A 26580-nucleotide genomic window follows, 5' to 3' on the forward strand; every position below is an offset into this window, starting at 1 on the left:
CCCAGGCTGGAGTGCAGTGGCACAATCTTGGCTCACTACAACCTCCACCTCTCGGGTTCAAGCTATTCTCCTGCCTCAGCCTCCCAAGTACAGCCTGGGACTACAGGTGCATGCCACCATGCCAGCTAATTTTTTGTGTTTTTAGTAGAGATGGGGTTTCGCCACATTGGCCACTCTGATCTTGAATTCCTGACGTCGGGTGATCCACCAGCCTCGGCCTCCCCAAGTGCTGGGATTACAGACATGAGCCACTGCACCTGGCCTTTGCTCTTAATCTTTTAACATTCTTTTTGAAATCCAAAGCTCCATGTAATTAGACCCCAGATTCTAGTGTATAGTGGATCTGATAACCTTTTATTGAGGTTATTGCTATGACCGTAGCACTTTGTACCGCTGACTGTAATCGTAGTTAAATACTTCATGAGAGGTCTGTGGCTGCCCTGTTGCCATATCCCAATGCGTCTACAGTACATGGCATTTACGTATTTACCAAATAGTTATTGAAAACTTGCTTGCCTTAGTGGTGATGCAGCTGGGAAAACAAACAATAGGAGGTATTTCAACAGAGGTGATTTTTAAGAGGTTGAAAAATTGAGAAAACATAAACGGACATAGATGTAATTGCAAATAGCTAGCTGCTTCTGTCCTGTGTTACTAGGACTGGAGTAACACAGGGAAGAGATTAGTTAGCAGAACCTAGAAGCTTGAGGGAAGAGCCCCACAGAGCTGGGACTCAGACCTTGGACAAGGGGACACTACTAGTACCTCTGAGGGATTGTAATGAGGCCAGTCCTGGGAGTGTCAGTGAAAGTGGCAGACTGGGGGCCGGGCGCGGTGGCTCACGCCTGTAATCCCAGCACTTTGGGAGGCCGAGGTGGGTGGATCATGAGGTCAAGAGATGGAGACCATCCTGGTTAACATGGTGAAACCCCGTCTCTACTAAAAATACAAAAAATCAGCTGGGCATGGTGGCGCGTGCCTGTAATCCCAGCTACTCAGGAGGCTGAGGTAGGAGAATTGCCTGAACCCAGGAGGCGGAGGTTGCGGTGAGCCGAGATCGCGCCATTGCACTCCAGCCTGGGTAACAAGAGCGAAACTCCGTCTCAAAAAAAAAAAAAAAAAGTTGCAGACTGGAACCAACTGCTGCTGCCAGGGTTAAGGGCCAGGCGTACACAATGCTAACAGGAACAGGAAGCACACAGGAAGGACCGAGGTGCTTTTCACTCCAGTCACTGACAAACGAAAATATAATTTGCACAGTTAGGCCCAGTGTCACCAAGTAGAGTCTAGAAGGGTAGATTTGGAGCTGATCAACAGTAGCTCAATATGTGTTACCACTTTTTCCCTTGACTACTCAGTATGTCCACACACGTACAAATATTTGAATTGCATGTGACAACAATAACAACTTTATACTTTCTCCTTAAAAGATGCACTTCTTCATAAAATCAAAGTTCAAACTTTATAATAGAGTTCCATAATAAATACCTTAGGCTTTCATGGTCACTTATGATCTTTATCACATATTCTTCTTATTGTTTGTTTACAATCTTTAAAAATATAAAGATCAGTCTTAACTCAGGGGTGTACAAAATGAATACATGTACCCCTCCATATAAATGAAGTTGCTCTTACCCTTTCTCCAGAAAGGGATGATACCAGTTAATGTGGCTGTCTCTGGGCAGTGGTCATGGTGTTGATTTCTGTATGATATTAATTACCCTTCAAGTATTCACTTTCCCAACAGAATATTTTTAATTTAAAGGCTAAAGTGTAAAGTTAAGCACCGCCAACAATTCATACATAAAGGTAAAAGGAGGTACAAAGGAACAGAAAGATTAATTGCTGTATTTACAGAAAATATACAGATACAAAGAAGAGTCATAGCTGCTCTGATTCTTATTTTAGTAACTGCTCATGAGGCTGTAGTTAACATTTAGAAGTTCCTTTGTTCACTACATAGATGCTTAGATCCTTTTGCCCTTGGGCAATACTTCAGCTGGTCTTTTTTTAAAAAACTTGATACCTAGAAGGGTGACCTAAACCTTCATTTTTTGTGTCTGAATCTCCAGGGTTCTTCAGTGCACCACTGCCTTTTCTTTTTCTTCTTTTTAATTTTAAATTACTTTAAGTTGTTGCTGGAGATTTCTGTTAACTCTCCATATCTAGTGAATTTTTCATTTCACATACTTTTTTTTTCTCTTCATGTTCCATCTCGATCTCCCCCCTCCCCAGCTTTATTGAGGTATAATTAACAAATAAAAATTGGCCGGGCGCGGTGGCTCAAGCCTGTAATCCCAGCACTTTGGGAGGCCGAGGCGGGTGGATCACGAGGTCGAGAGATCGAGACCATCCTGGTCAACATGGTGAAACCCCGTCTCTGCTAAAAAAAAAATACAAAAAAACTAGCTGGGTGTGGTGGCGCGTGCGTGTAATCCCAGCTACTCAGGAGGCTGAGGCAGGAGAATTGCCTGAGCCCAGGAGGCGGAGGTTGCGGTGAGCTGAGATCACGCCATTGCACTCCAGCCTGGGTAACAAGAGCGAAACTCCGTCTCAAAAAAAAAAAAAAACAAATAAAAATTGTTTATATTCAACTGTGTATTTCAATACAACTTGATGTAGTGATACATACACACACACACACACACACACACACACACACACACACACACTGTGAAATGATTACCAGAGTCAAGGTTATTAACGTATCTGTCACCTCACGTAGTTACCATTTCTTTTGGTGTGTGGTGAAAACACTTGGTACTCTCAACAAATTTCAAGTATACAGTACAGTGTTATTAACTATAGTTACTGTGCTGTACATAGATCTCTAGAACGTACTCTAAACTGAAAGTCTGTACACTTTGACCAATATTTCCCTTATCCTTTCCCCTGCCCACTTCAGCCCCTGACGTGGACAGGGGAGAGAATGAGGAAAACTACTTGTGTGAGTTTGACTCTTTTCAGATTCATATATAAGTGAGATCCAGACAATACTTGTCTTTCTGTGTCTGGTTTATTTCACTTGGCATAATATTCTCTAGGTTTATTCACGCTGTCCAAATGTCAAGATTTCCTTTTTTTGATGGCCTGATATTATTCCATTTTCTTTTTGGTTAGGGAAAGGTTTCACTTAAAATAAGAAACCAATTTTGATCAGGAAAACTTGAAAAAATTAAAAACTTAAAGCATGGTACCTGACACAGGTCCCTAATATAGGTATTCTGGGGCATTCTGGTTTATGCCTATGATTTCTTTTTTTTTTTTTTCTTTTTTTTTTGAGACGGAGTTTCCCTCTTGTTACCCAGGCTGGAGTGCAATGGCGCGATCTCGGCTCACCGCAACCTCCGCCTCCTGGGTTCAGGCAATTCTCCTGCCTCAGCCTCCTGAGTAGCTGGGATTACAGGCATGTGCCACCATGCCCAGCTAATTTTTTTTTTTTTTGTATTTTTTAGTAGAGATGGGGTTTCACCATGTTGACCAGGATGGTCTCGATCTCTCGACCTTGTGATCCACCTGCCTCGGCCTCCCAAAGTGCTGGGATTACAGGCTTGAGCCACCGCGCCCGGCCTGCCTATGATTTCTTAATCTATAGATGGTTATTAGAGGGGAGAAGACATAATAGTTGACTGTCTTACTTGTGCCAGGTCCGTACAACATGCACTTTTCATTTAGTCCTCTCAGTAACACTGAGGTTAAGAAGGTTGCCCCTTTTTTGGAAATTCTGAAAGGATAAGTAGGTTGTCAAAGATCATGACATATAAAACAACCCTCTGGAAAATGTGTTTCAAAGCATGTGGTCTTTAAGTTCAAAGATAATACATTTGAGATGAAGACAAGCCAATGTACCATCCAAATGTCAGTGAATTCAAAAGGTAACAGAGAATCATTGAATCTATTAGAGATGATATATGTGGGAATAAGTTAATGAAGAATTAGTAATAGAGCCAGTGCCATTTTCATAGACGTAAAACTTTATCTGAAGGAAATTATTTGTGGATTCCTTTTTGGAAAGCCACAATTGAGTATGTTCCAGTTAATTATCATTGTTTTTTTTCAAGAAGAGTGCTTCTAAATATTGACACATTGTATATGGGTTTGTCAGCAGTTGGTAGCAAGACCTTCCAGTATGAACTATATGGTGGCTCCTGTAACTGGTAATGATGTTGGAATTCGTAGAGCAGAAATTAAGCAAGGGATTCGTGAAGTCATTTTGTGTAAGGATCAAGATGGAAAAATTGGACTCAGGCTTAAATCAATAGATAATGTAAGTATTTTTAATACCTATATAAGTGATTCATGTGAAAATAATTTGAAATGGAAATGCTTTAACTATAATGGTGCATCTGTAGTTGAGAATATTTTAAATATACAACTTTTGTTCAATTGGGGATGTTCTATTTTACAGAGGCAGAGTTGGGACTTCTGACCACACTACTTTGAAAGATGTTTTTCTTTTCTGAGTACTCTAACTGGAATGCAGTTCACTGGCCTACATATATTATAATGTAGTTTGTATAGAATTGTGGCAATTAAATAGAGCAGATGTGAAGGTTAAGACAAAACTGACCAGTGAGAGTTGATGTCAATGTGTGTGCATTTTAAAACCAATCAGTATTTGTGAGATGGTTTTTGCTGTTATTTCCACCCTTCAAATTTGAATTTAGTATGTCATTTTCTGAGTAAAAGTTTTTTTTCTAATTAGGGCAGCTATTACTTGACTTTATGATTACTTTACCTCTCACCTTACCATACTGAAGATATGAAACTCTCAGGAACCATTTAGAATTGTTAAGGACATGCTGAATCTTCACCCCAATATATAGTTTTAGCCATTACCTCACTGGGTTCAGTTTCAGTCATACATCTCTAGCATAGTGCACCGCTGAAATGGAGAAGGCTGATCATGGCAGGAAGCCCCAACCACGCCTACCCACCCAGGGGGCTGAGGCCATCGATGGCCTTGTTCACTTATATCTTATTCAGAATACATCTTGTGTGCTTGGTTGGGATGCTCTGACTTTGCTGCCCTTTCTGCTTTCCTCTGCAGGGAATACAGTATACTGCTGCCCCTTATGCCAGGATTGTTCTTGTGTTCTTTCTGCTGTCTAAAGAGAAAAGATACTTTTCATAGACCCCCTTGGCCCCACTGTAGGTAACACTTGGAGTGGATTTGTTCACTTGGCCAAGCGCGTTGGTTCATTTATGGGGTGCTGCCTAATTCTTGCTTATCACTCTGCAATGTAACAGACGTGTGATAGAAATGTCTTACCTAGTTTAGGATTGTAGGAAGGCTCTAGCCTTGTAAATGCTCTTATATTCTGTCTTATTCTTCTTTTATACCTATCTATTTATATTTTGTTCAATTTCTGATGGAGATTTACATAAGTAAAAATATCCATGTAAGTGTAGTTACTGGTTAACAGTACTTGTGTTCTCTATATTTATTTCATAGTGTGTTCTTTATAAGCCTGTGCATGTAGATTTAATATGCTCATCTTTTTAGGCTATCAAATAAACTTTAATCTTACCTGATTTTACACAGTGTAGCAAATGGGTTAAGGAACACTTCAGCTCAAAAGGTAGAATTATGACCTTAAACAGTCATTTATGAAGCTGTAAAAGAACTCACCAAACTTTCTAACATGTGACTTGCTTTTCCCCTAAATATAATGATTATGTACTGATAATTTGGTATTCTATCAGACTCATATATTCTTGCATTTATTAAAGTTGTCCTTTATTTTCCTTAGTTTTGTATTCCAAGTTGAAGGTAGAGGGGTTGTGGCTGGTCAGGTGGGTTATGATTTGGTATAGAAATTGCCATTGAAATCTCACTTTTCTGCTTTCTTCTTTGGAGTTACTGCCTTGATAAATGTTTCGGTTTCTTTTGAGGTGATAATGATATATTATACTCATAGTTTTTCCTTTTTTTTCTTTCATCACCAAGGTAGATTTTTTTTTTTTTAACATAAAGAGTTGTTTCCTAATTTTCCAGCATTTTAGAACCATACCATAATAGTGGTAAATGACAAAACTTACTTTCTTATTATCTAGGGTATATTTGTTCAGCTAGTCCAGGCTAATTCTCCAGCCTCATTGGTTGGTCTGAGATTTGGGGACCAAGTACTCCAGATCAATGGTGAAAACTGTGCAGGGTGGAGCTCTGATAAGGCGCACAAGGTGCTCAAACAGGCTTTTGGAGAGAAGATTACCATGACCATTCGTGACAGGTAAGCTGTTAGCAAACAGTTCAAATTAAACTTCAAGATTAGTTTTGCATTTTGGGGGGTTTTCAGAGTCTGTGAATATATTATTTTGTTGCAGAAAATGATCAAATGTTATTAATGAGCCTTATAGTCTTGCAGTTGTGTGGTGCAGATTTGTCTTACATAGTTTGTTTTTAAAGCATTCCGATATACCTTATTTCAGAGTTTATAGGACAAATCTCTCTAGAAAATAAAAAAATATATGTTGGAGAAGTAACTTGAGTAGCAAGGCATCTCTGTGCTCACTTTCCAACTTAACTGCTTAGATACATCCAGCCTAGGGTGTTCACACACAGTGCTGAGTCCTCATTGTGAGGGTCAGAGCCCATGCAAACTTCTAAGTAGTGTGGGAGTTCTGAAAGCCATACCAAAACTTTCGGGTAGTTATGAACTAGTAGTTTTCAAGAACGTGGAATATTCTATTTAGCAGCTCATTCAGTTAGAACTTAAACAGCACATGAAATAGGGCCCTTCATTTATTTTCTTGTCTACTCCATATCTAATTAAGGGTGGACCTATATCACATCGTTATAGTAAGCTTTTGAGTTTTTGTTCCTTCTCAATGAAACTTCTGTTTTCTGTGTTTCCAGTTTCTCATACAGTTTAGGTATTTAGTAAATGTTTCAGATGAATGTCCTTTTTACTTTTTATCTAAAGCAGTTTCAAAGAGTAAGTTGTACTAACAGAATTTAATAATGTAAACACAAGTTCATCAAAAAACCCTTATGAGAACATGGTAACAGAGTTTATAGAGAATCAAGCAAATGTAACTGGTGTAACAGCTCTAGAAGGACAGTTGGATGCCTTTTAATAATAGCTGCATGCCTTCCTTTCCAAAGGGGCTTGAGGAACGTAAGTCTTAATGCTGGCTCTAGTTCTTCTTTTCAAATATAACAATGTATAAAATTTTCGAAATCAAGATTTGAGAAATAGTTTAAAGGTTTTAAATAAAAGAAATAGTCCCTAAAAATGATTTGGCACCAGAAAATACCAAAAGTTAAAAAACAGAAATTATTTTTACCACTGTGATTTAGTTAAGTCTGTATCATTCTTAATGCTGTAAAGTCTAATTATAAAGAAAAAGCGGCCGGGCACAGTGGCTCACGCCTGTAATCCCAGCACTTTGGGAGGCCGAGGCAGGTGAATCACGAGGTCAAGAGATCGAGACCATGGTGAAACCCTGTCTCTACTAAAAAAATACAAAAATTAGCTGGTCGTGGTGGCGCGTGCCTGTGGTCCCAGCTACTCGGGAGGCTGAGGCAGGAGAATTGCTTGAACCCAGGAGGTGGAGGTTGTGGTGAGCCGAGATCATGCCACTGCACTCCAGCCTGGCACCTGGTGACAGAGCAAGACTCTGTCTCAAAATTCATAAAACCATATAAAGCAGTTGTCTTTGATACTTAAAAGAAGGAAATGTTGATTAGTCAGTCAAACCATAATAAATAAACTTTAAAAAAACCTTTTACACAAAGATGTTCTTGTGAATGTATAAAATCAGAGCCATAACTTGCTCTTATTAGAAACAGTGTTTATTATAAAGGTATTCAATATGGCAACATTTATGGAATATGAAATCCATTAAAAGGTTTACCTTAGAATTAAGTTTTTAATTGAACCCATTATGTTTGTAGGCCCTTTGAACGGACGATTACCATGCATAAGGATAGCACTGGACATGTTGGTTTTATCTTTAAAAATGGAAAAATAACATCCATAGTGAAAGATAGCTCTGCAGCCAGAAATGGTCTTCTCACAGAACATAACATCTGTGAAATCAATGGACAGAATGTCATTGGATTGAAGGTAAGGAACAGACTTTATGGCTTGTTCTGCTGCAGTTTTAGAAAATGTCAGTCTCTTCATTATATTTAGATGGTGCTATTTTTATATTGATTTAGGTGGGAGATGGGGAATGTAGGGTCTGGGCTCTTGCTCTGCCCAGTCACCAAAAGTATTTGGGCTGTCATCCGGAACTACAGTTCCTATAACAAGAGGGCTGGAATAAATGATCTCAGAAGTACCTCACGCTAGAATTCTGTGGAAATATGGCTACCAAAGATTTTTTATGCCATTCTAAATGAATGATTGCCCAACACTTCTCAACCCAGGAATATAAGGAAATGAATAATAGTTTTGGTTCATATTAGTATCTTGTTTATATAGTTTTTCCCCTCCACTAATTCCTATATAAGTCTGTCTTAAGGTCGAAAGGTTTTAAGTATGACCTCCTCATTTCATAGACTTTGGTTTAGAATATAGAGTTAACTAAGAGGAGGTGGTAGTATTGTATATGGGGAAAATTATTTAATATTCAGAAATAAGTTTTTTTTAGCTAAAATATTCAACTCAGTTTACTTAAGCAATTTGGTTACTAGCTGTGAAACAGTGTACAAATAAACTGGGTAAGAAACACTAAAAAAATTAGAAATACAGGATTTTAGAGATATTAATAAAACGTAACAGGACATATATTTTGTATTTCTTTACTAAGACGGCATAGTTTTGTACATATTAAATAATGCCTCTGTGGAATTAATTTTGAATGTGTGTTTTTATCAGGACTCTCAAATTGCAGACATACTGTCAACATCTGGGACTGTAGTTACTATTACAATCATGCCTGCTTTTATCTTTGAACATATTATTAAGCGGTAAGTAGACAATTTCTCAACTTAATGCATATGGTCATGTGACTTAATATAAGCACCATATACTTTTAATTCTCAGCCCTTTGGTTCTTTTACCTAAGGAATGGATACTGGTGTTTATCTAGAACTTTGAAGTAAATTATTTGAATCAGAGGGGTAAGGATGAGCTCTCACAACTTCCGAGTGTGAGTAAAATTCACATATACTTGCTTAGTTTTGATATTGCCTAGTAGAAAAAAGGTATCCAAGGAGAAGTGGGCATGCTTTCAGCTTTCAATTTGCAATAATACAATTGACTGCAGTTGTACTGCCTACCACTCCTCTGCTCAGTATAAATCTAGCTGTGGTGGTTTATAATGGAGAATTCTTGCTGTTGGAATTGTAGAAAAAACAGTTTCTCTTCTCTCCAGAATCTCAGGAGGCAGATAGACATGTGTGGTGTGTTGATGCTATCTGTGCTCAGGAACTGAGGATTAGAGTGCCAAGTGATCAGAACTGAAAAGAGGCAGCAAGGGTTACTTCTGTAGAGCTTTTCAGATCCTAGCATCTACCATAGCTGTTTTTGTCAAGCCAGCTTGGAATACTTTTCAGAAGCTCTATCATGCATGTGAAAATGAGATTGAAAAGATTCATAAACATAACCATTGTAATGAAAATTTTTGTGTCAGCTTCTGGATGGAATGCACTTAGCTACTCTTGGAAGGGGTAAAAAGGAGTTATTGTCATGACTACTTGTTCTAGGGTTCTCTTAAATCACCGATGGATCCCTCTACCCCAATTTAATCACAGCCTTGTCATTTTCTCTCTGTTTTAAAAAAATCATCAGGTTTAATGTACAGTAATTCATTTGTATCCTAACTTCTCTAGCCAAATACAGTTAGCCTCTCCCACTGAGTATCTGTCAACAGCTAGATTACCAGAGATGCTTCTAGACTCATTTAAAAGATCTTTCCCTTCTCTCCATTCACCTTTGATGCTAACAGGTGCTAAATTGGAATTGGGAATTTTCTTGGATTAACATAGTATTTTTGAAACAAAACATAACCTTGGTATATAATAAAATTACCTCTTGTAGGATGGCACCAAGCATTATGAAAAGCCTAATGGACCACACCATTCCTGAGGTTTAAATTCACAGCACCATGGAAATGTAGCTGAACGTCTCCAGCTTCCTTCTTTGGCAACTTCTGTATTATGCACATGAAGCTTTCCCGGAGCCAGCGAGCATATGCTGCATGAGGACCTTTCTATCTTACATTATGGCTGGGAATCTTACTATTTCATCTGATACTTCGTTCAGATTTCAAAATAGTTGTAGCCTTATCCTGGTTTTACAGATGTGAAACTTTCAAGAGATTTACTGACTTTCCTAGAATAGTTTCTCTACTGGAAACCTGATGCTTTTATAAGCCATTGTGATTAGGATGACTGATACAGGCTTAGCTTTGTCAAAACCAGTCACATTTCTCCTAGGTCAGCGAGTAGTGCTGTTCATATTACTTTAGCTCTATAGCATATTTGCGTTTTTAACATGCTATCATAGTACATTTAGAATGATTGCCTTTGATCTTTTAAAAAAATTCTGTTTGTGTGTATGTAAAATGCCAATTAAGAACACTGGTTTGATTCCAGGTAAGCATTAAACAGTGTGTGTAGGTTGCAAGAGATTGTGATGATTGTTTTTAAATTTTAACTACCTTCACTTAATATGCTTGAACTGTCGCCTTAACTATGTTAAGCATCTAGACTAAAAGCCAAAATATAATTATTGCTGCCTTTCTAAAACCCAAAATGTAGTTCTCTATTAACCTGAAATGTACACTAGCCCAGAACAGTTTAATGGTACTTACTGAGCTACAGCATAGCTGCTTAGTTGTTTTTGAGATTTTTTAGTCAATGCATAATGGAAACTTCTTTCTTCTAAAAGTTGCCAGTACCGCTTTGTGAGAAGCAAATAGCTATATATTTAATGTAAAAATTATTACACAAAACAGGATAAACTTTTGATTCCCATTTTGTTTTTTTGTGGATTAAGTGGTGTAATACTTAATTTTGGCATTTGACTCTTAAGATTATGTGTAACCTAGCTAGTTCAGGATGGTCTTAGAGTATTTTTCTGGTAATTTCTTCCATTTCGTGACTTCTCCTTACAAACAAAATGATAGTGTAACTTTATCCTGATTTTTTGTTTCATTTTGGTTTATGTCTATTCTAATTAAATATGTATACATAAACTTACATTTTAGTCTGTTACTGCATCATTTGCTTTCACCAAACTTATGCATGATGTAGAAGTTAAGCATGTGAGATTCACTATCAGCTATGGGAGATAGTTATCTCTCAGACAAGCTGATGTTTCAGGTGCCCTAAGAACAGCTCTCAGTGCTGAGAAACTGAGTGTCAGGAAAATTGCTTCCAGCTGGGAACCCCAGATTACCAGGTCGGAGAGAGCTGGTTCACACCTGCCATGCAGCAGGAACTCACTGAGGGTACTGACTGTTCCTGACAACACCTGACACCAGGTAATATTTAATAACACTTGAAACTGACTGAAAATTCTATCAGTGTGGTCTGACTTAAGTTTTTTTCTCCTCTCTTATACTACCTGTAAGATGTAACAGTGTTTTAAAGAGTACAGAAAAAACTTAAGTCACATAATTACCATGGTTCAGAGGTTGAATATAAAAGAAAGTCTGCTACTGCTGTACAGCTTACCTTGTTTGAAATTTAGAAGAGAAAACCAAAATATTTGATTGTCTACCTTGAGTCTGAAGATAATTTCAAAAGTAATAGAATTACATTCGTATCATTAAACATGGTTTTCTAGAAGAATCAATACTTGTCTTAAAAACTACTAGTCTTATGTTATTTAAATAAAATGAAAACAGCTTTCTTTAGAGAAAAATATTTTTAATGTAGAAAAGATGGATAGCTATAATGAAATACAAATCGTTCCTATACACAGTAAACTTACTGTTATAAGAACTGCTAATCCTTCTCCAGGTTCTTAGAATCTGGGTACAGCAATATAGAAAGTAACCTCTATGAAAACACACACCCAAAACCCGATGAGTGGCAATTGTGATAGACTAGGAAGACAAAACAGCCTCAGAAGTAGCAGAGAGTACTGCACATTTTCTTGGAAAATTCTTTTTTTTTTTTTTTTGAGACGGAGTTTTCGCTCGTTACCCAGGCTGGAGTGCAATGGCGCGATCTCGGCTCACCGCAACCTCTGCCTCCTGGGTTCAGGCAATTCTCCTGCCTCAGCCTCCTGAGTAGCTGGGATTACAGGCACGCACCACCATGCCCAGCTAATTTTTTGTATTTTTAGTAGAGATGGGGTTTCACCATGTTGACCAGGATGGTCTCGATCTCTCGACCTCGTGATCCACCCGCCTCGGCCTCCCAAAGTGCTGGGATTACAAACTTGAGCCACCGCGCCCGGCCGGAAAATTCTTAATTCTTCAGTGCTTTCTGACAAGTTTCCCCAGCCAATTTATCTCTTAGCTACTCTCTGCTACTCAGTCCTGTCTTCTGACAGTCATCATACTGGGATGATCATCTGCCTTTCAATGTAAAGTTTTTTTTCCCTAACAAACACTGCCACATTTTATCTGCCTTAAGAGAATGGCAACTAATGGCTTTCAGTGAAGTCACCATGATTTTCAAAGTTTAAAGCCACACATTTTCCGTGTGGTAAAACTTCTAATTACTATCATTGCACATTCACCAGTCCATTTAAAAGTTTGGTTTAAAAATGCATTGAATAGAGTTCAATTTAATATTCAGAAGAGGAAAAGGCACTTAATACTGTAATTTCCAGAAAATAATTTGTCTGTCTTCCCCTCCTGTGATGATACTGCTACACTGTTCATTCATCCATATACATGTCACAGCACCTGACAAAAAGAGACATTTTGGTTAGGTAGGAAGTTAACCAGGAGCACCCAAAGATGAACTTTACTCTGACGCTTACTCTTGCTTTGCTATTCGTTTACTAAAGAAATGAAGTAAGTTCTGTTTTTCTTGTCTCCTTTCTATAACAAAACTCTTGAATAAAAATAATTGCTTGGTACAAAGATCTTGTGAGGAATAAGAAACCATTTAAGTATAAATCTAAAGCTAAAACAATTTGGAATTACAGATAAAGAACAGAAAGCAAATAAATACCTTGGCAAAATAAGTATAATACAGGTATAACATGACAAAAGTTAGGAGACGGATGTGAAAAAAAAGGTGGGGAATTGGTGTAAGGTTATTGGTTCATTTCCTTTTCCACTGGAAGGGGTCAAATGACATTCAAGTTACTAAGCTAAGAACAAAAGTCACAAAGAATTTCATTTTTTTTTTTCGAAACAGTGTCTCACTCTTACCCAGGCTGAAGTACAGTGGCATGATCAAGCTCACTGCAGCCTCCATCTCCTGGGCTCAAGCTATTCTCCCACCTTAGCCCTTTAAGTAGCTGGGATCACAGCCATGTGCCACCACACTCACCTAATATTTTTTATTTTTAGTAGAGATGAGGTTTCACTGTGTTGCCCAGGCTGGTGGTCTCAAATTGTTGACCTCAAGCAATCCTCCCACCTTAATGCTGGTATTATAGGCATGAGCCACTGAGCCTGGCCCAGAATTTTTAAGATACACATTTAAGAAGAAATAACCATATGAAATCAAGTGACACAGGGAAGAGAATGAAGGTAGGAAGTTACTCCTTACAGTGGGAAGTCAACATAGGTAACAGGAGATTCTGTATCTCACTAGAAGAATTAAAAACCAAGTCCTCCAAATGATGAGAAAGAAAGCAAAAAGTTGTAAGCAAACAATCTAATGAACCTCCAAGAAATATTACTAAATGAAAAGATGTGCAGAACAGTTTAGTATACTCCACATAAATAATTTTATACACATATACCTTCTTATTCACAGGACACACATTGGTAAAGTACTGTAAGGAGGACTGGGAGACAGAAGTCAGCAGTAGAAAGAAGCCTTAATTTTCATGTAATTCTTTACTTTTGTTTTGTTTCTGGGTTTCTTGCTTGCTTGCTTTTTTTTTTTTTTTTTAACTAACAATTTAAGATCATACTATTATCTTGAAAAAAATTATAGCTTTATGATGGTTTTTAACTGTCCATATGAAAGTTAAAGACTTCCTTTTTGGAGTCCAATGCCTGTCAACATAAATCTAAATCCTGAGTAACCTAAGAGATGCAGATCACCTGGCCAATCAGGATGCTCAAGGGACACATGGACAGTATGGAAGACCATGGGTGTTTTCTACCCAAGAAGACTGTGTTCCCTGATGGAAAAGGCAGGCTTGAGTTCATTATCTTGAGAACAAAGATCAAGACAACTGCAGTAGCTGCTTACCTGTGTGGCCCTGTATTCTCTCACTGATTTTTGCTCCAAGGAGATCCCAAATGAGCAGTTCACCAGACTGGCTTCCAGATAAAACGGAATTTCCATCCCAGACAAAGCACCTGCAAGAATGATTTAGAAATAACTCCTCCTTCATCATGAAGGAAAGACTATGTTAAATTGGCCAATGTAAACCCAAATGAAGTGATCATGAACGTGTTTGTAAATGTCTTCACCCCCCTGTAACTGACAAACTGTACCTCTGGGGCTCATCTGACGTCATAGAGGAGATGAGCATTCCTGTCTGCACATCGATGACATTAAGACAGCCATCTGCTCCTGTGCTGAGGACATGGCGACTATCTGCAATACAAGGTGGGACTCAGATATGAGTGACGTTTCAGAATGTGGTTTAGATTATTCTGGATTTTATTTCTGAGTCCAGTGGCCTAATCTCCACATTCCTTTTCTTCAAAATCCTTGTACTTAAGCAATGACTATCCTCTCCTTGAAATGGTTCCAGCGCTTTCCAAGACAGGGATGAGATGACCCTTTGATTATGAGTTCATCTTTACCTTATAAATTAGTTTCTTGACTGATTTGAAGAATTAAAAATAACCAATCTTGCTTTTCTATCTGATATAAATGCCACAAGTATACTGTATCCTGGCATAAAGCAGTGTTAGCTATAGGCAAAACCTCTTTTATCAGCAAACTGTTTTTCTTCGTAAATTTTATTTTTTATTTCAAAATTAACAATACTGTTTATTTCAGAATTCCAATTTACCTGCTATTATTTGTTTTAAAAAGGATAATATCTACCTGGGCTAAAAGCAGCGTCACATACAATCCCTGAATGGCATGAAATCTCGTGCATTAAGGTGGCCGTTGTGAGGTCCCAAATATTCACTGTGCCTTCTTTGGTGCCAGAAACTAACAGTGTGCTTGCAGCATTTAAACTGATTGTATCTACCTAAGGAAGAAAACACATTGATACATATCCCATTTAGATTTATGGTCATTAGCTATGTTTCTCTAGTCTGATTCAAATATGTAGCCATCATGATAGAAATTAAACTCTGTTGTACAGTGTGCTGGTTTTGCTAATGCAGATTATTTCAACATCATCCTGAATAATAACATTTACAAATGAAATTAAATTCTATTATAAGCTAGTAAACACAAGAAGAAATGAAAATGAAGTATTGCTAGGGTAAATGTAATGCTGTTTTAAAATAGCTTAAAACTGACAGTCCCAGAAAGATAACTCTATGAATAACAAATTATAGTGAGGAGCCAATCTGCCTGAAGCACAGCCAGTCCATGATTATTTGAGGGATTTGTGGGACTAGGGGAATCTCTTGAGGCTATACTTGCATATTATCATGAATTACATACTAAATATTTCTCAAACTCAGCTAAGCTGAAGACCATGGAAATTAGGCATCAGTTCAAAACCTTACAGAAAAAGCAGTGCTGTAAAGTACAGCATATGCAGCAGTGTGACCCGGAGAAAACAGCAAGTGAGAACTCAGTGCTTGCTGGCTCTGCCAACAGGCTGCATGCACTTGACCAACCCAGACAGCTGGTCACTGTCCTCCACTGTTGGATGGGTATTGCCTGGACAGATGGCCCCCTTCCGCCTTTCCACCTTTTGGGTCAGAAAACATGAAAAATCATACGCCCTGTCTTGTTACCCCAGAGAGTTTCAGGATACCCAAATATTCAACATCATGCTTAGAAACTACTATTCTGGAATTCTAGTTAGATGGTAGCTAATTCTCAGGGAAATGTACAAAGAAGTAAATTGGAGGAGGAAAAAAGTAAAACTAGATTTGGAAACTTAAAAGAGTCAATACAAAGAAAAGAACTGAGATTTAGCCTATAATCTTCCATTAACCGAATAAAGCAAAACATCAACAAACCCAAGAACCTTCTTCCAGCCCAACCCCCAGACTTTGAAGATCAGTTTTCTGCACAGTTTGTTGCTGGTACTCACACTGACATCATGTTCCAGTTCAGCCAGTAAGTCAAAGTGATGTCTTTTGGTGCCTGGCATCTCTGCAGGAACACCAGACCAAACCTAGGATGGAACATGTTGCAGAAGGTATTTTCAAACATTTAACAAAGTCATTCCGGTGTATTCCATTAAAACTCCACTGCTCAATTTCCATTCAACAGACTTGCCAATAAAGTTAAGCTGTGCAGTGCTCCAGCTCCTCCTCTCTATGCCTGCACTTTTTCCTACCAGCATGAGCTTGCTTACAGCCCCTTGATTGTACTTGTGTTTCCTTCAGCTGCCCTTGCTGCTGTAATCATGTGACTTTAGTATGTGAACTAAGGAAATATGAGTACAGAAGTGTTACGGTATTTTGAGAACACTATTAATGTTTTGAGAACATCAAAAAGGATGTTACCCCCAAAATAACTACAATTAGGTACAGGCAAATGAACTTACATAAAAGAATGGAAGAAAAATTCCTGGAAAATTCCTGGAGGAATTCTAACAATTTTAGGTTCTTGCTTTCTTTTACACCAACACAAAATAGAAACTGAAAATGATGAAAGCTCATGTGGTATATGTAAGATTCCAAAGAAAAGACTGAATATAGTCCTACATTGAAAGAATGGTGGCTGGGTGTGGTGGCTCACACCTGTAATCCCAGCACTTTGGGAGGCCAAGGTGGGCAGATCACCTGAGGTCAGGAGTTTGAGACCAGCCTGGCCAACATGGTGAAACCCCGTCTCTACTAAAAATACAAAAATTAGATGGGCATGGTGGCAGGCACCTGTAATCCCAGCTACTCGGGAGGCAGAGGCAGGAGAATCACCTGAACCTAGGAGGGGGAGGTTGCAGTGAGCTGAGATCGCGCCACTGCACTCCAGCCTGGGCGACAGAACTAGACTCTATCTCAAAAAAAAAAAAAAAAAAAAGAATGGTGAATGAATATGCATTCAGATGCTTTACGTTTAAATAAAATGTGTCCTTTAATGATTCCTCACTTTAACTTGACATTTTCTAATTAACTATAATCAACTAATAGTTCTGATCATGGCAGATGAAAGGGGCTGCTACTATACATTTCTTTTTAATTCTGCTATGGAATGAATGCTAGACCATTCACCCCACAATGGAATATATAGTACAGAAATCGTGATAAACTTCCTGTTATATTAAGAAGTGGCTATAATTCTCACCACTGCACTTCAGCCCCAGCTTAGGTGACAGAGCAAGACTCTGTCTCTAAAAAAAAAAAAGGGAAGAGGGGGAAGGTTTTTAATTAAAAAAAGTATATATCACAAAATGTACATATCACAAAGTATGTGAATATGTAAGGATACTGAATGTTATTGCCTATGTTTAAAATATATATATTATATAAATAAAAATATATAAATATATAACATATTTTACATATATAATATATAATATTTTAAATATATATAAATGATATATGTCATAAATATAAATATATTTATATATATATTTTAAACACGGGCAATAACATTCAATATTCTTAAGTGTCACATACTTTGTGAAAAAGACTGAAGTGACTGAACAGGTTAACAGGTGGCTGAGTGGCTTATAATATCTGTATGTACAAACATTTTAAGCTAAAAATCATATATATGCCATATAGCCTACCAAGTTACAAAATGTTAATGATATATAAACCTTCACTGTAGAGTCCCAGGATGCAGAATATAGTCTGTTGTCATGCCAACAGATCTTACTAACAGCATCATCATGTCCCATTAATGTGTCCTGGCGTCTTCCAAATGCTATGGAATAAAAATAGCTAAAAGATAATGAGAAGTATTAAAACAGTAGTCTAGCTTAATTTTAAGACTCTTAAACACATATTAAAGAAACATTATGCTGTTTAATTCTATACTTATTAAGGCTTGCTAGAATTACAAATTGCTTATTCTCAAATTACTAAACAAAATATTCTAAATTTAAAATTATAAATTTCCATGTCTGGCTCATCTGTGTTTTTACCTCAATTTAAAACTTAGAGAAAAACAGATGCCAATGGGAGAAATTATTCGATCCAAGTAATTGTATTCAAATCCAACCATACTGTCCTCATCTCTAGTATTTGTTTCCTTTAGAAAACAGTGCAGTATCCTAGCAGGGAAAGCTTCTGGCTTTTTACACCTCATGTCCACAGAGGCAGCTATTCTGCACATGGAATCACAGAGCGGGGTGCACAGATACATACACATTATTATCCCATGAAGAACTTATGACAGTGGCATCTCCTGGTAAAAGTAAACACGATGATAAAGCCTGAAATACAAATGATTTGACATTAACAATCTATAATAATTAGTAAGTCTTTAAGTAAAACTATCTTTTAAGTTCTCCCAAAAATTAATCCTCAAATTCTCTTTATGGTGGCTCTCCTATCCCAGATTTTCTCAACTGGCTAATTTTAGGCATAGCGTTTCTTCCCAAATGCAGAAAGAAATGTCCAAATGTGTCAAGGGCATCACAACCTAGCCTGATGACTCTCTGGCGGGGGCCTGGGCTGGAAGAAGCCCATTCATTCTTTGGAGTAAATCTCCAGGGGAGGGCAGACTGGGGATGATTTTCGAGAAAGAAAATACCCACCCTCTGGACTATAGACTTATGTGAGTCAGAAAACCTTCCGAAATTCCTTAGAGAATTTCCAGATCTTTTGCAATGATTTATATTAAAAATAAAATGTGTTATTTCAGAAGAATTGGTTTCGTCATATTCAGTATCCTACCAACTCAGGGATGCATAAATTATTTAAGTAGCACATAACATTTAGTCTGACAGCTAAAAAAAGGAAAGCCTTATTAAGTAGCATTCTACTGGGTAGCTCTCCAAGTATTTTAAGCTAAAAATGAAATCACAACTTTTTCTATGAGAAAGTGGCAATCTGAAAAAAAATCTAAATTGAAATTAGAAGTAATCTAAGATATTTGGTGGATTTACCACACAGGAATAAACTCAATTGTTTGGGGAGAAATAAAGTATCACTGTATGTGTGTGTATGAAACAAACTACCACATGGATTTCTACCATAATACTAATAAAATGAACTCACCATATTTGAAAATGATATACTTCTTTGTAGCATTTTTGATTCTTTAGAAAACATCTTCAAGGTGGAATCTAATTTAATAATGAGAAGTACAAATATAAGAAAGATTTCCTGGCTGGGAGTAGTGGCTCACACCTGTAATCCTAGCACTTTGGGAGGCTGAGGTGGGTGGATTGCTTGAGCTCAGGAGTTCGAGACCAGCCTGAGCCAACATGGCAAAACCCCATCTCTACTAAAATACAAAACAGTTAGCTGGGCGGGACGGCATGCACCTATAATCCCAGCTACTCGGGAGGCTGAGGCAGGAGAATTGTTAGAACCTGAGAGACAGAGTTTCCAGTGAGCCAAGATCAGGCCACTGCACTCTAGCTTGGGCAACAGAGCGAGACTCCATCTCTAAAAAGAAAAAAAAGAAAGATTTCCTAACCATTACAGATGTCAAAGAACAGCTGCCCTTCTTGTTTCTGGTGGCCAACAGTATACTTTATACTCCAAAGTATAATCTTGTGGAAAAACCAAATGTAAACATGGCTAGATGATCTGTGGCCAAATCCAACATTAAGATTCTATGACCTGTACTCCATGACAAAGAAATCAATTTAAAAATCCAGCACAGACATGGTAGGTATACTCTTGACATTTCAGTATGACTATATGCAGAAATGTCATAGCTGATAAATGCAGAAAGTTACAGGGAGGAAACAGCAATTTTAATAGTAATATAGAAACAGTAATTTTAGTACTAAATAAGACAAAAATATCTTGGCAATGTTTACTTTAAACAAACTGCCCAATTAAAGTGTGATACCCTTACACTGAACGTTAGTTATAGAAGAGGACCACTGACTTTCTAAATAATGATAAAGTAGAAATTAAAAATCCAAGCATTTAATTGTCTTGTGTAACAGAAACCTTAAATTTTGTGTGTGTGTGTGTGTGTGTCTGTGTGAGAGTGTCGCTCTGTTGCATAGGTTGGAGTGTGGTGATGTGATCTTGGCTGACTGCAAATTCCACCTCCTGAATTCAAGCAATCTTTGTGCCTCAGCCTCCCCAGTAGCTGGAATTTATGGCGTGCATACAACACCTCGCTAATTTCTGTATTTTTAGCAGAGACTGGGTTTCACAATGTTGGCCAGGTTGGTCTCGAACTCCTGGCCTCAAGTGATCCATCCACCAGCTTCCCAAAATGCTGGGATTACAAGTGTGAGCAATTGGCGCCCAACCTCAAAACAACTTCTTAAAAACCAAGAGTCACAAATTACAAGGCTCTAATGTGCTTCAAACATCCTGTATTTGAGATACGTAACAATCTATTTTCTAACATATAAAACATGTCAGAATGAACTTTAAATAATTTCGTCTGCACAGTGTAACTTACTAATTCAACCCAATTTTTGCAACCCCAACACACAGAATTCCTGACAATTTATAAACATGAGCCTCAATAAGACACTCTTCAGCATTAATTTGAAAACGAAAACAGAAGAATGGACATGGTATCATTTGAACTTTTCCCTGAGCAGTATAATTAGATCTGATAGTCTTCCCAACCTTGCTTTTGATTCTCTTAAGCAATTCTGAGCATTCACCACAAAATCTGTTTAAGAGGATTAATTTGGGGCATCCTACAAAAAGAAACATAAACCAGTCGGGTGTATAAAGATGTTTTTCTCTCCTTGACATCTACTGGTTAGGGTTCGGTGCTCTCACGGCAGCGGCCTGGGTTCATTTCTCAGGGAACCAAAAAAATTTTAAAAGAAAATAATAAAAGAAAAAAAAAAAAGACGTTTTTCTTGAAATCACAGATCCCCTGTACTAGAGCTGATCATGTTAAAGACTACAGTAAAAGCTAAGCTCGTAAGTGGCGGGTTCTGTGCATACCCACATACCTAAACACACTGTATACTAGAGGAAGATACGTAACTCTGGGGTGACCATCAAGAGACACATAAATCAGTAATATGAATTATGAAAATCTAAATGTGAGAAGAAACTAACAGAAAAAACAAAAGCTTTTGACTTTATTTTTAAACTGTCGTAGCCGGGAGCAGTGGTTCATGCCTGTAATCCTAGCAATTTGGGAGGCTGAAATGGGTGGATCACCTGAGGTCAGGAGTTCAAGATCAACCTGACCAACATGGTGAAACCTCATCTCTACAAAAACACAAAAGCTAGCCAGGCACGAAGGTGCCTGTAATCCCAGCTGCTTGGGAGGCTGAGGTGGGAGAATTGCTTGAACCTGGGAAGCAGAGGTTGCAGTGAGCTGAGATCAGACCATTGCACTGCAGCCTGGGTGACAGAGCAAGACTGTCTTCAAACAAACAAACAAACAAACAAGCAAAACCTCTCTCTCCTTTATTGGGCAAATCCACAAAGAAGTGACATAATACTTAATAAGCCTCAAAGGTTTGAAGCCACAACGCTCATAAAATTCATGGTTCACAAGGTCACACAAGCACAATGGGCTGAGGGATTTAACAAACCATGCCAGACAAATTACACTAAGAATATGAGTTTTGCTTAAAGATAATGCATTTTGTCTGAGGCTATAGTGTTGGCAAACTCTATAAATAGAAATCTTCGCAAAATACAGATTGCTTCCTTCTATCAGAAAATTGCCTTGGTGACTCTGGTGTGGCCCAGTTTGGGAACTGCACGTGAACTTCATTTTGGTCTACTGTGTGGAATCATTTCTATTCTTTGTGGAAGATTCTTTTATATACCATCCAACACAGTATTTGAAAAAGAAAAGAATGAAATGCTACAGATCATAAACAATGATAACAGAATCTGAGAGTAGTAATCCTGATTTTCCTAGAAGTGTTTAGTTGGATAGCATGTTGTCTTAATGAATGAAAAACAAAATTTCCTATGATAAAGACTAAAGAGCGAATAGCCTTACTTTAAAAAGTTACAGACTTTGTCAGAACGAATTGTCTTCTCATGGAAGCAGGAAGCAAAGACACTATGCCCTCACCTCTGCATCTTCTAGAGTGCCAACACAGTTCTCAACATGACGAGGCCAAGACATCCTTTAATCAATAATACATAATGCAAACCACCAGGGAGAGAACAATGGTGTATATAGTAAGGGATGCTTTCTGCTTTATCGCTGTAAGTCATATCAATGACACGCTGCAAGGGTTTTTCTAATTTTGATAATGTATAAGCATATTAAATAATATATGAATCTGATGTTGAGCTAAATCCTACAGCAAATAGCCTCAAGTATAGACTGAATGACAAAACTGAAAACCGTAACAGCAAACGTGCCTCTCTGTGTGTTGACAGGCATGCGCCAATTTCGGACACAGCACTTGCTACGCATGGCCAACCCCAGCAGGTGGACGGGGCACGCTCTCACGACAGGCAGGAAGGGCCCGACCGAGCAAGGGTGTGGAAAGCAGGCTGTTTCTGTCCTATACCCTCAACTCTGGGAAACCTTATCAGCAACAGAAAGATGTTCATTATTACTTTTGGCAAATTACAATGAAACTCTCTGTGATACACCACAAAGAAACTGCTCTAAGTTGATTTTATGTGGAGGCAGCACATGCAAATGCAGTCCTTGACCATGAGCTAAAGACTCACGTTCTAGGGTTCTGGTTAAGCCGCCTCTCAGGGAGGAACACTGACCTTGCGATGTTGTGAAGACTGAGGATCCATTGCGAGAGACCGTGATCCCTGTAACTGCCCTGCTCAAAAACAAAGTTTAACAAATTACCACTCATCATGTGTTAGGACACCCTCTTTGTTTCATGTCCTTGATTTAATTTTACCAAGTTTCCTTCATTTTTTTCTTCACAGCATGTCTGCCGCATCCATCCCAGCATAAACCTGCCATTACCAAATCACCGCTTGGCACCTTCCAGTGTTCTGGCAACACCTGTGGCTAGAAAACACCCCACTCTTGCTTCCCTATGTGCCATATGCAATGTTTCCTGTACTCCTGACAATTGCTGGTGACTGGAAAACTCTTTTCTTTCTAATTCCCCTCATTTGATCATCACCAAAATGACAAACTCTTCTTCACAGTCTCTTCACTTGCTCGTTACTGAACATCATTTACTCAGTGACCGTTCAGTGATGAGAAAATTGGTTCCAACTTGTCCTCTTAAAGGATTGTTTGTTCTTCACTACCTTGGATTACAAGGTCCCTTCCCTATGTGCCATTTAGAGGAGTTGAGAAAAAACAGCCATTGTCATCATGAATCAGCCAGAACTCCTTGCTTCTCTTCAGGAGGCCAGACTGTGATGTGAAGCCATCCATCTAATTTCTCCCCATGACCAATATGCCAGAGGGGCTGTCTGCGGTCATGGAACCGGGCGGGGGCCTAGTGTCTGGGCCTGGGTTTACTCTCTGTAGCGGGATGAACAGGCTAGGTCAGTGCTTCTCAAGCCCTTCTACCAGAGAACATGACGATCCTTAATGACAGAGGGCAGAGAACACACATATCGCCTCTGGGTCCAACAGCAAGCTCAATTTCTTAGAAGTATAGTTACTGTTATCATCATTTTTCAAATATTCATGTAAACTTTGCAATGTTCTCTCTCTCTCTCTCTCTCTCTCTCTGAGAGAGCTAATTTTTTTTAAGGTGCCTTTTCTCCTACATTATGTATAAATTCAACACTTGTGGAGTATATATCACACTTCTCCCATCATAGATTCAAGGAGCTGGGTACTCCAATCTGAGAGGCACAATCCTGGCTGCTCTCTGCAGATCACATCTTGTACTGTGAAACCACAGACTGCGGAAATGACAGCAAAGTAGCCACCACAAATCGTTTTCTGCCAAACTTTCTCTGACTACATCCACCTCAGGTGGAGATCGCTATAAACATTTTAGAGAGATGTTTAAAAAATCAAGACAACATTGAAAGGGAATTTTCCCTCTGACTCAACTTAAAACAGTTCAATCTCATGCCAAGATCCTAACTTTTGCAAGGTCTGTCAGCTGCTGAGAAGAAGCAGAGAGATGCTTACTCTTTGTGGATTTTATATTGCTCGTGTAACTGCAGTTTGGTGATGTTATTCCAGGCCAGTGTTTTGCTTTCTTCAGTCAAGTCTTCAAAAGACTCTTCACCTGGAGAGACTGCATTAAATTTTCACTAAGTTGACTGAGTTACCAACAGACTGCAGCATCAGACTCACAATATTTTCTATTAATATCAAGCAACTAAGAAACGAAACGTATCACAATATAACTGCTTTGAAATCACCTGTTAGATGGTTCCATGTTAGTCAAGGAAAATATTGTATAGAGAAAGATAAAAAGTATCTTCAAATAATACTGGAGTCTTTTTATACTTCTATCAATGTTTGCAAAGTTTTCACTTGGCCGCTAACTTATGAATTTCAGGAAATACAAGACTGAGTCATCATTTCCTTGTCAACATTCTTTCAAAAACCGAACAGTTGCCTAAGAATGCTGCAGTTTTGTTTTGGTTTGAGATGGGGAAAGCAGAGATGAAATCAATTACTGCAGGATCTGCTGGCGGAAGTTATCCTTTTACTTCTGCTTTAAGAAGGGCTGAAAGAATTAACCTCTTAAAGCAATCACATGGCAGTGGTTATGGCCTGGTGACTAAGCAGAGCACAGTTTGGAAAGGCATCACAAGATAATCCTGTGATCTTTATGACTTAATCCTCTAGAGCATTCTCTCTTAAAGAAGCTACCTCTGGGTCACATAACTCCAGAAAGCTATTTCTCCATGCTTGAGAGACTGCTCAGCTGTGTATGCCTAATAAGTCTGGATGTGCCTAGAACAGAGGAGGATTGGAGATAAAAAGTGATTTTGCTCTCAAGGCTCCACAGACCGTCAGCTTTCTTCTGGAAGCTTGTAGGTTTGATGTTGTTTTATGTAAAAGGTAAAACACGGGTAACTAGAAAAAGGTGAGTATTCTTTACCACCTTTCCAGATATTAGATGTGAGAACTGGGTCAAGTTTATTTTAATGCCAACCACATGCCCAGCACAGAACAGATACCCTGTAAACATTTGTCAAATGTTAAATGAGAAAGTGAAATCCAATGAAGAAAAGAGAGCACTTTGAATTCAAGATCTGTATATGGGTATGGAAGAGCATAATTAGGGCCACAGAAAGTCACTTCTCAGAGACAGCAGGGCTGACAGTGACTGGGAAGAAGACTGGGCAGCCAGGACTGCGAGCATGAAAAGGCAAAGAGCCAAGGATCAAACACCAGTTTGAAAATCACAGAAGAGAAAGAGAACCACATCAAAAGATGTATGACCAAGTTTCACTCTATTTATTGGGGAAGGGGGAAGGGGGGACACTTAACTTATTCCTTTGTACCCCAGAGGGTGGAGCCCTGTGTCCGCCCTGCACTGGGGGAGGGTGGGCAGGGATACTCAGGGACAGGGCATCATGGGGGACTTGGCACAAAAATGCAGCATTAAAGGTAACCCCTGTCCCCTACCACAAAAAAATAAATAAATAAATAAATAAATAAATAAATAAAAGTGATTTGATTTCCCTTACAGCCTATAGCTGAAAACAAACAACATCAGCAAAAACAGGTATTTGCTTTCAGGAGAACTGCAATAAGGCAGGAGAACACAATCATCTCCAAGCAGCACAACAGTACATGTCTTACCTCCTCTTCAGAATCTGCAGAAACAGCTAGTCACGGAGGAGAAACAAAAGGTGCTCACGTTTATTCTCTTTACAAAATTTACCTGGGGAATCTGCCATAGAAGCATTATGACTGGAGGTCTGGGACAAACTTTTAAACTTTGGGGTGATCCTTCGAGGATGTGGTGTCACAAATAGTTGTTTTGGTGTCTGACCAAATTCCAAGATTTGCGTAAGCATGGCTACCTTCTCATCAGGATCCTGGATGCTTTGGGACAGAACACAAATAATGTATTGAACCACTAGGTTCGAGCTCCTTGAAAGCACGAATTTCAAATAATACTGATCAACAGGAGGGATAACCCTCCAATAATGAGAGCAACTATGTGCCAGGGTTGTCTAAACCTCGCCACAGACCTTTAGAGTATTTTCTGATGCTCAGTAACACAACAGTGAAAGCAAGACAGAATTCATTTTTAAATTTCCATACCTTAACATTCAAATAACTATCTTAATAATTTAGATAAAGATATAACTTACATTTAGAACAAGTAGAAATTCCTTATTGACATATAAATACCTGTTCAAGTCTACACCTCCTTCATAGGTCAGGGGATGAAACACTGAAAAAGA

General features: G+C 38.5%; 2 protein-coding genes across 9 annotated transcripts in view; one reads left to right on the forward strand and one right to left on the reverse strand.

Annotated features, from left to right (window-relative positions):
• The window catches only part of SDCBP (syndecan binding protein), a 31695-nt gene extending 20540 nt beyond the window's left edge, over positions 1 to 11155 (forward strand). For 5 of the 7 annotated variants that reach the window (XM_010346042.2, XM_003935516.3, XM_010346041.2 and 2 more), the window contains 5 exons: positions 4106 to 4267; positions 6058 to 6233; positions 7901 to 8072; positions 8829 to 8920; positions 9993 to 11155. In XM_010346042.2, coding sequence (XP_010344344.1) covers positions 4106 to 4267; positions 6058 to 6233; positions 7901 to 8072; positions 8829 to 8920; positions 9993 to 10047 — 657 coding nt within the window. In that variant the 3' untranslated portion in view covers positions 10048 to 11155. The remainder of the gene's footprint in view (positions 1 to 4105; positions 4268 to 6057; positions 6234 to 7900; positions 8073 to 8828; positions 8921 to 9992) is intronic. The other 2 variants (XM_010346043.2, XM_010346044.2) reach the window with 1 other exon arrangement.
• A 651-nt stretch (positions 11156 to 11806) lies between these two features.
• Positions 11807 to 26580, reverse strand: part of NSMAF (neutral sphingomyelinase activation associated factor) — a 73871-nt gene continuing 59097 nt past the window's right edge. For both annotated transcript variants that reach the window (XM_074386671.1, XM_074386672.1), the window contains exons 20-31: positions 26528 to 26570; positions 26052 to 26215; positions 24338 to 24446; positions 22990 to 23048; positions 19357 to 19424; positions 18502 to 18569; positions 17952 to 18075; positions 16275 to 16358; positions 15098 to 15248; positions 14536 to 14638; positions 14288 to 14397; positions 11807 to 12816 (exon numbers count right to left, since the gene is read on the reverse strand). In XM_074386671.1, the coding sequence (XP_074242772.1) occupies positions 12722 to 12816; positions 14288 to 14397; positions 14536 to 14638; positions 15098 to 15248; positions 16275 to 16358; positions 17952 to 18075; positions 18502 to 18569; positions 19357 to 19424; positions 22990 to 23048; positions 24338 to 24446; positions 26052 to 26215; positions 26528 to 26570 (1178 nt within the window). In that variant the 3' untranslated portion in view covers positions 11807 to 12721. The remainder of the gene's footprint in view (positions 12817 to 14287; positions 14398 to 14535; positions 14639 to 15097; positions 15249 to 16274; positions 16359 to 17951; positions 18076 to 18501; positions 18570 to 19356; positions 19425 to 22989; positions 23049 to 24337; positions 24447 to 26051; positions 26216 to 26527; positions 26571 to 26580) is intronic.

The sequence above is a fragment of the Saimiri boliviensis genome, chromosome 15 (assembly GCF_048565385.1).
Source record: "Saimiri boliviensis isolate mSaiBol1 chromosome 15, mSaiBol1.pri, whole genome shotgun sequence".
In the NCBI taxonomy this organism is placed as follows: domain Eukaryota; kingdom Metazoa; phylum Chordata; class Mammalia; order Primates; family Cebidae; genus Saimiri; species Saimiri boliviensis.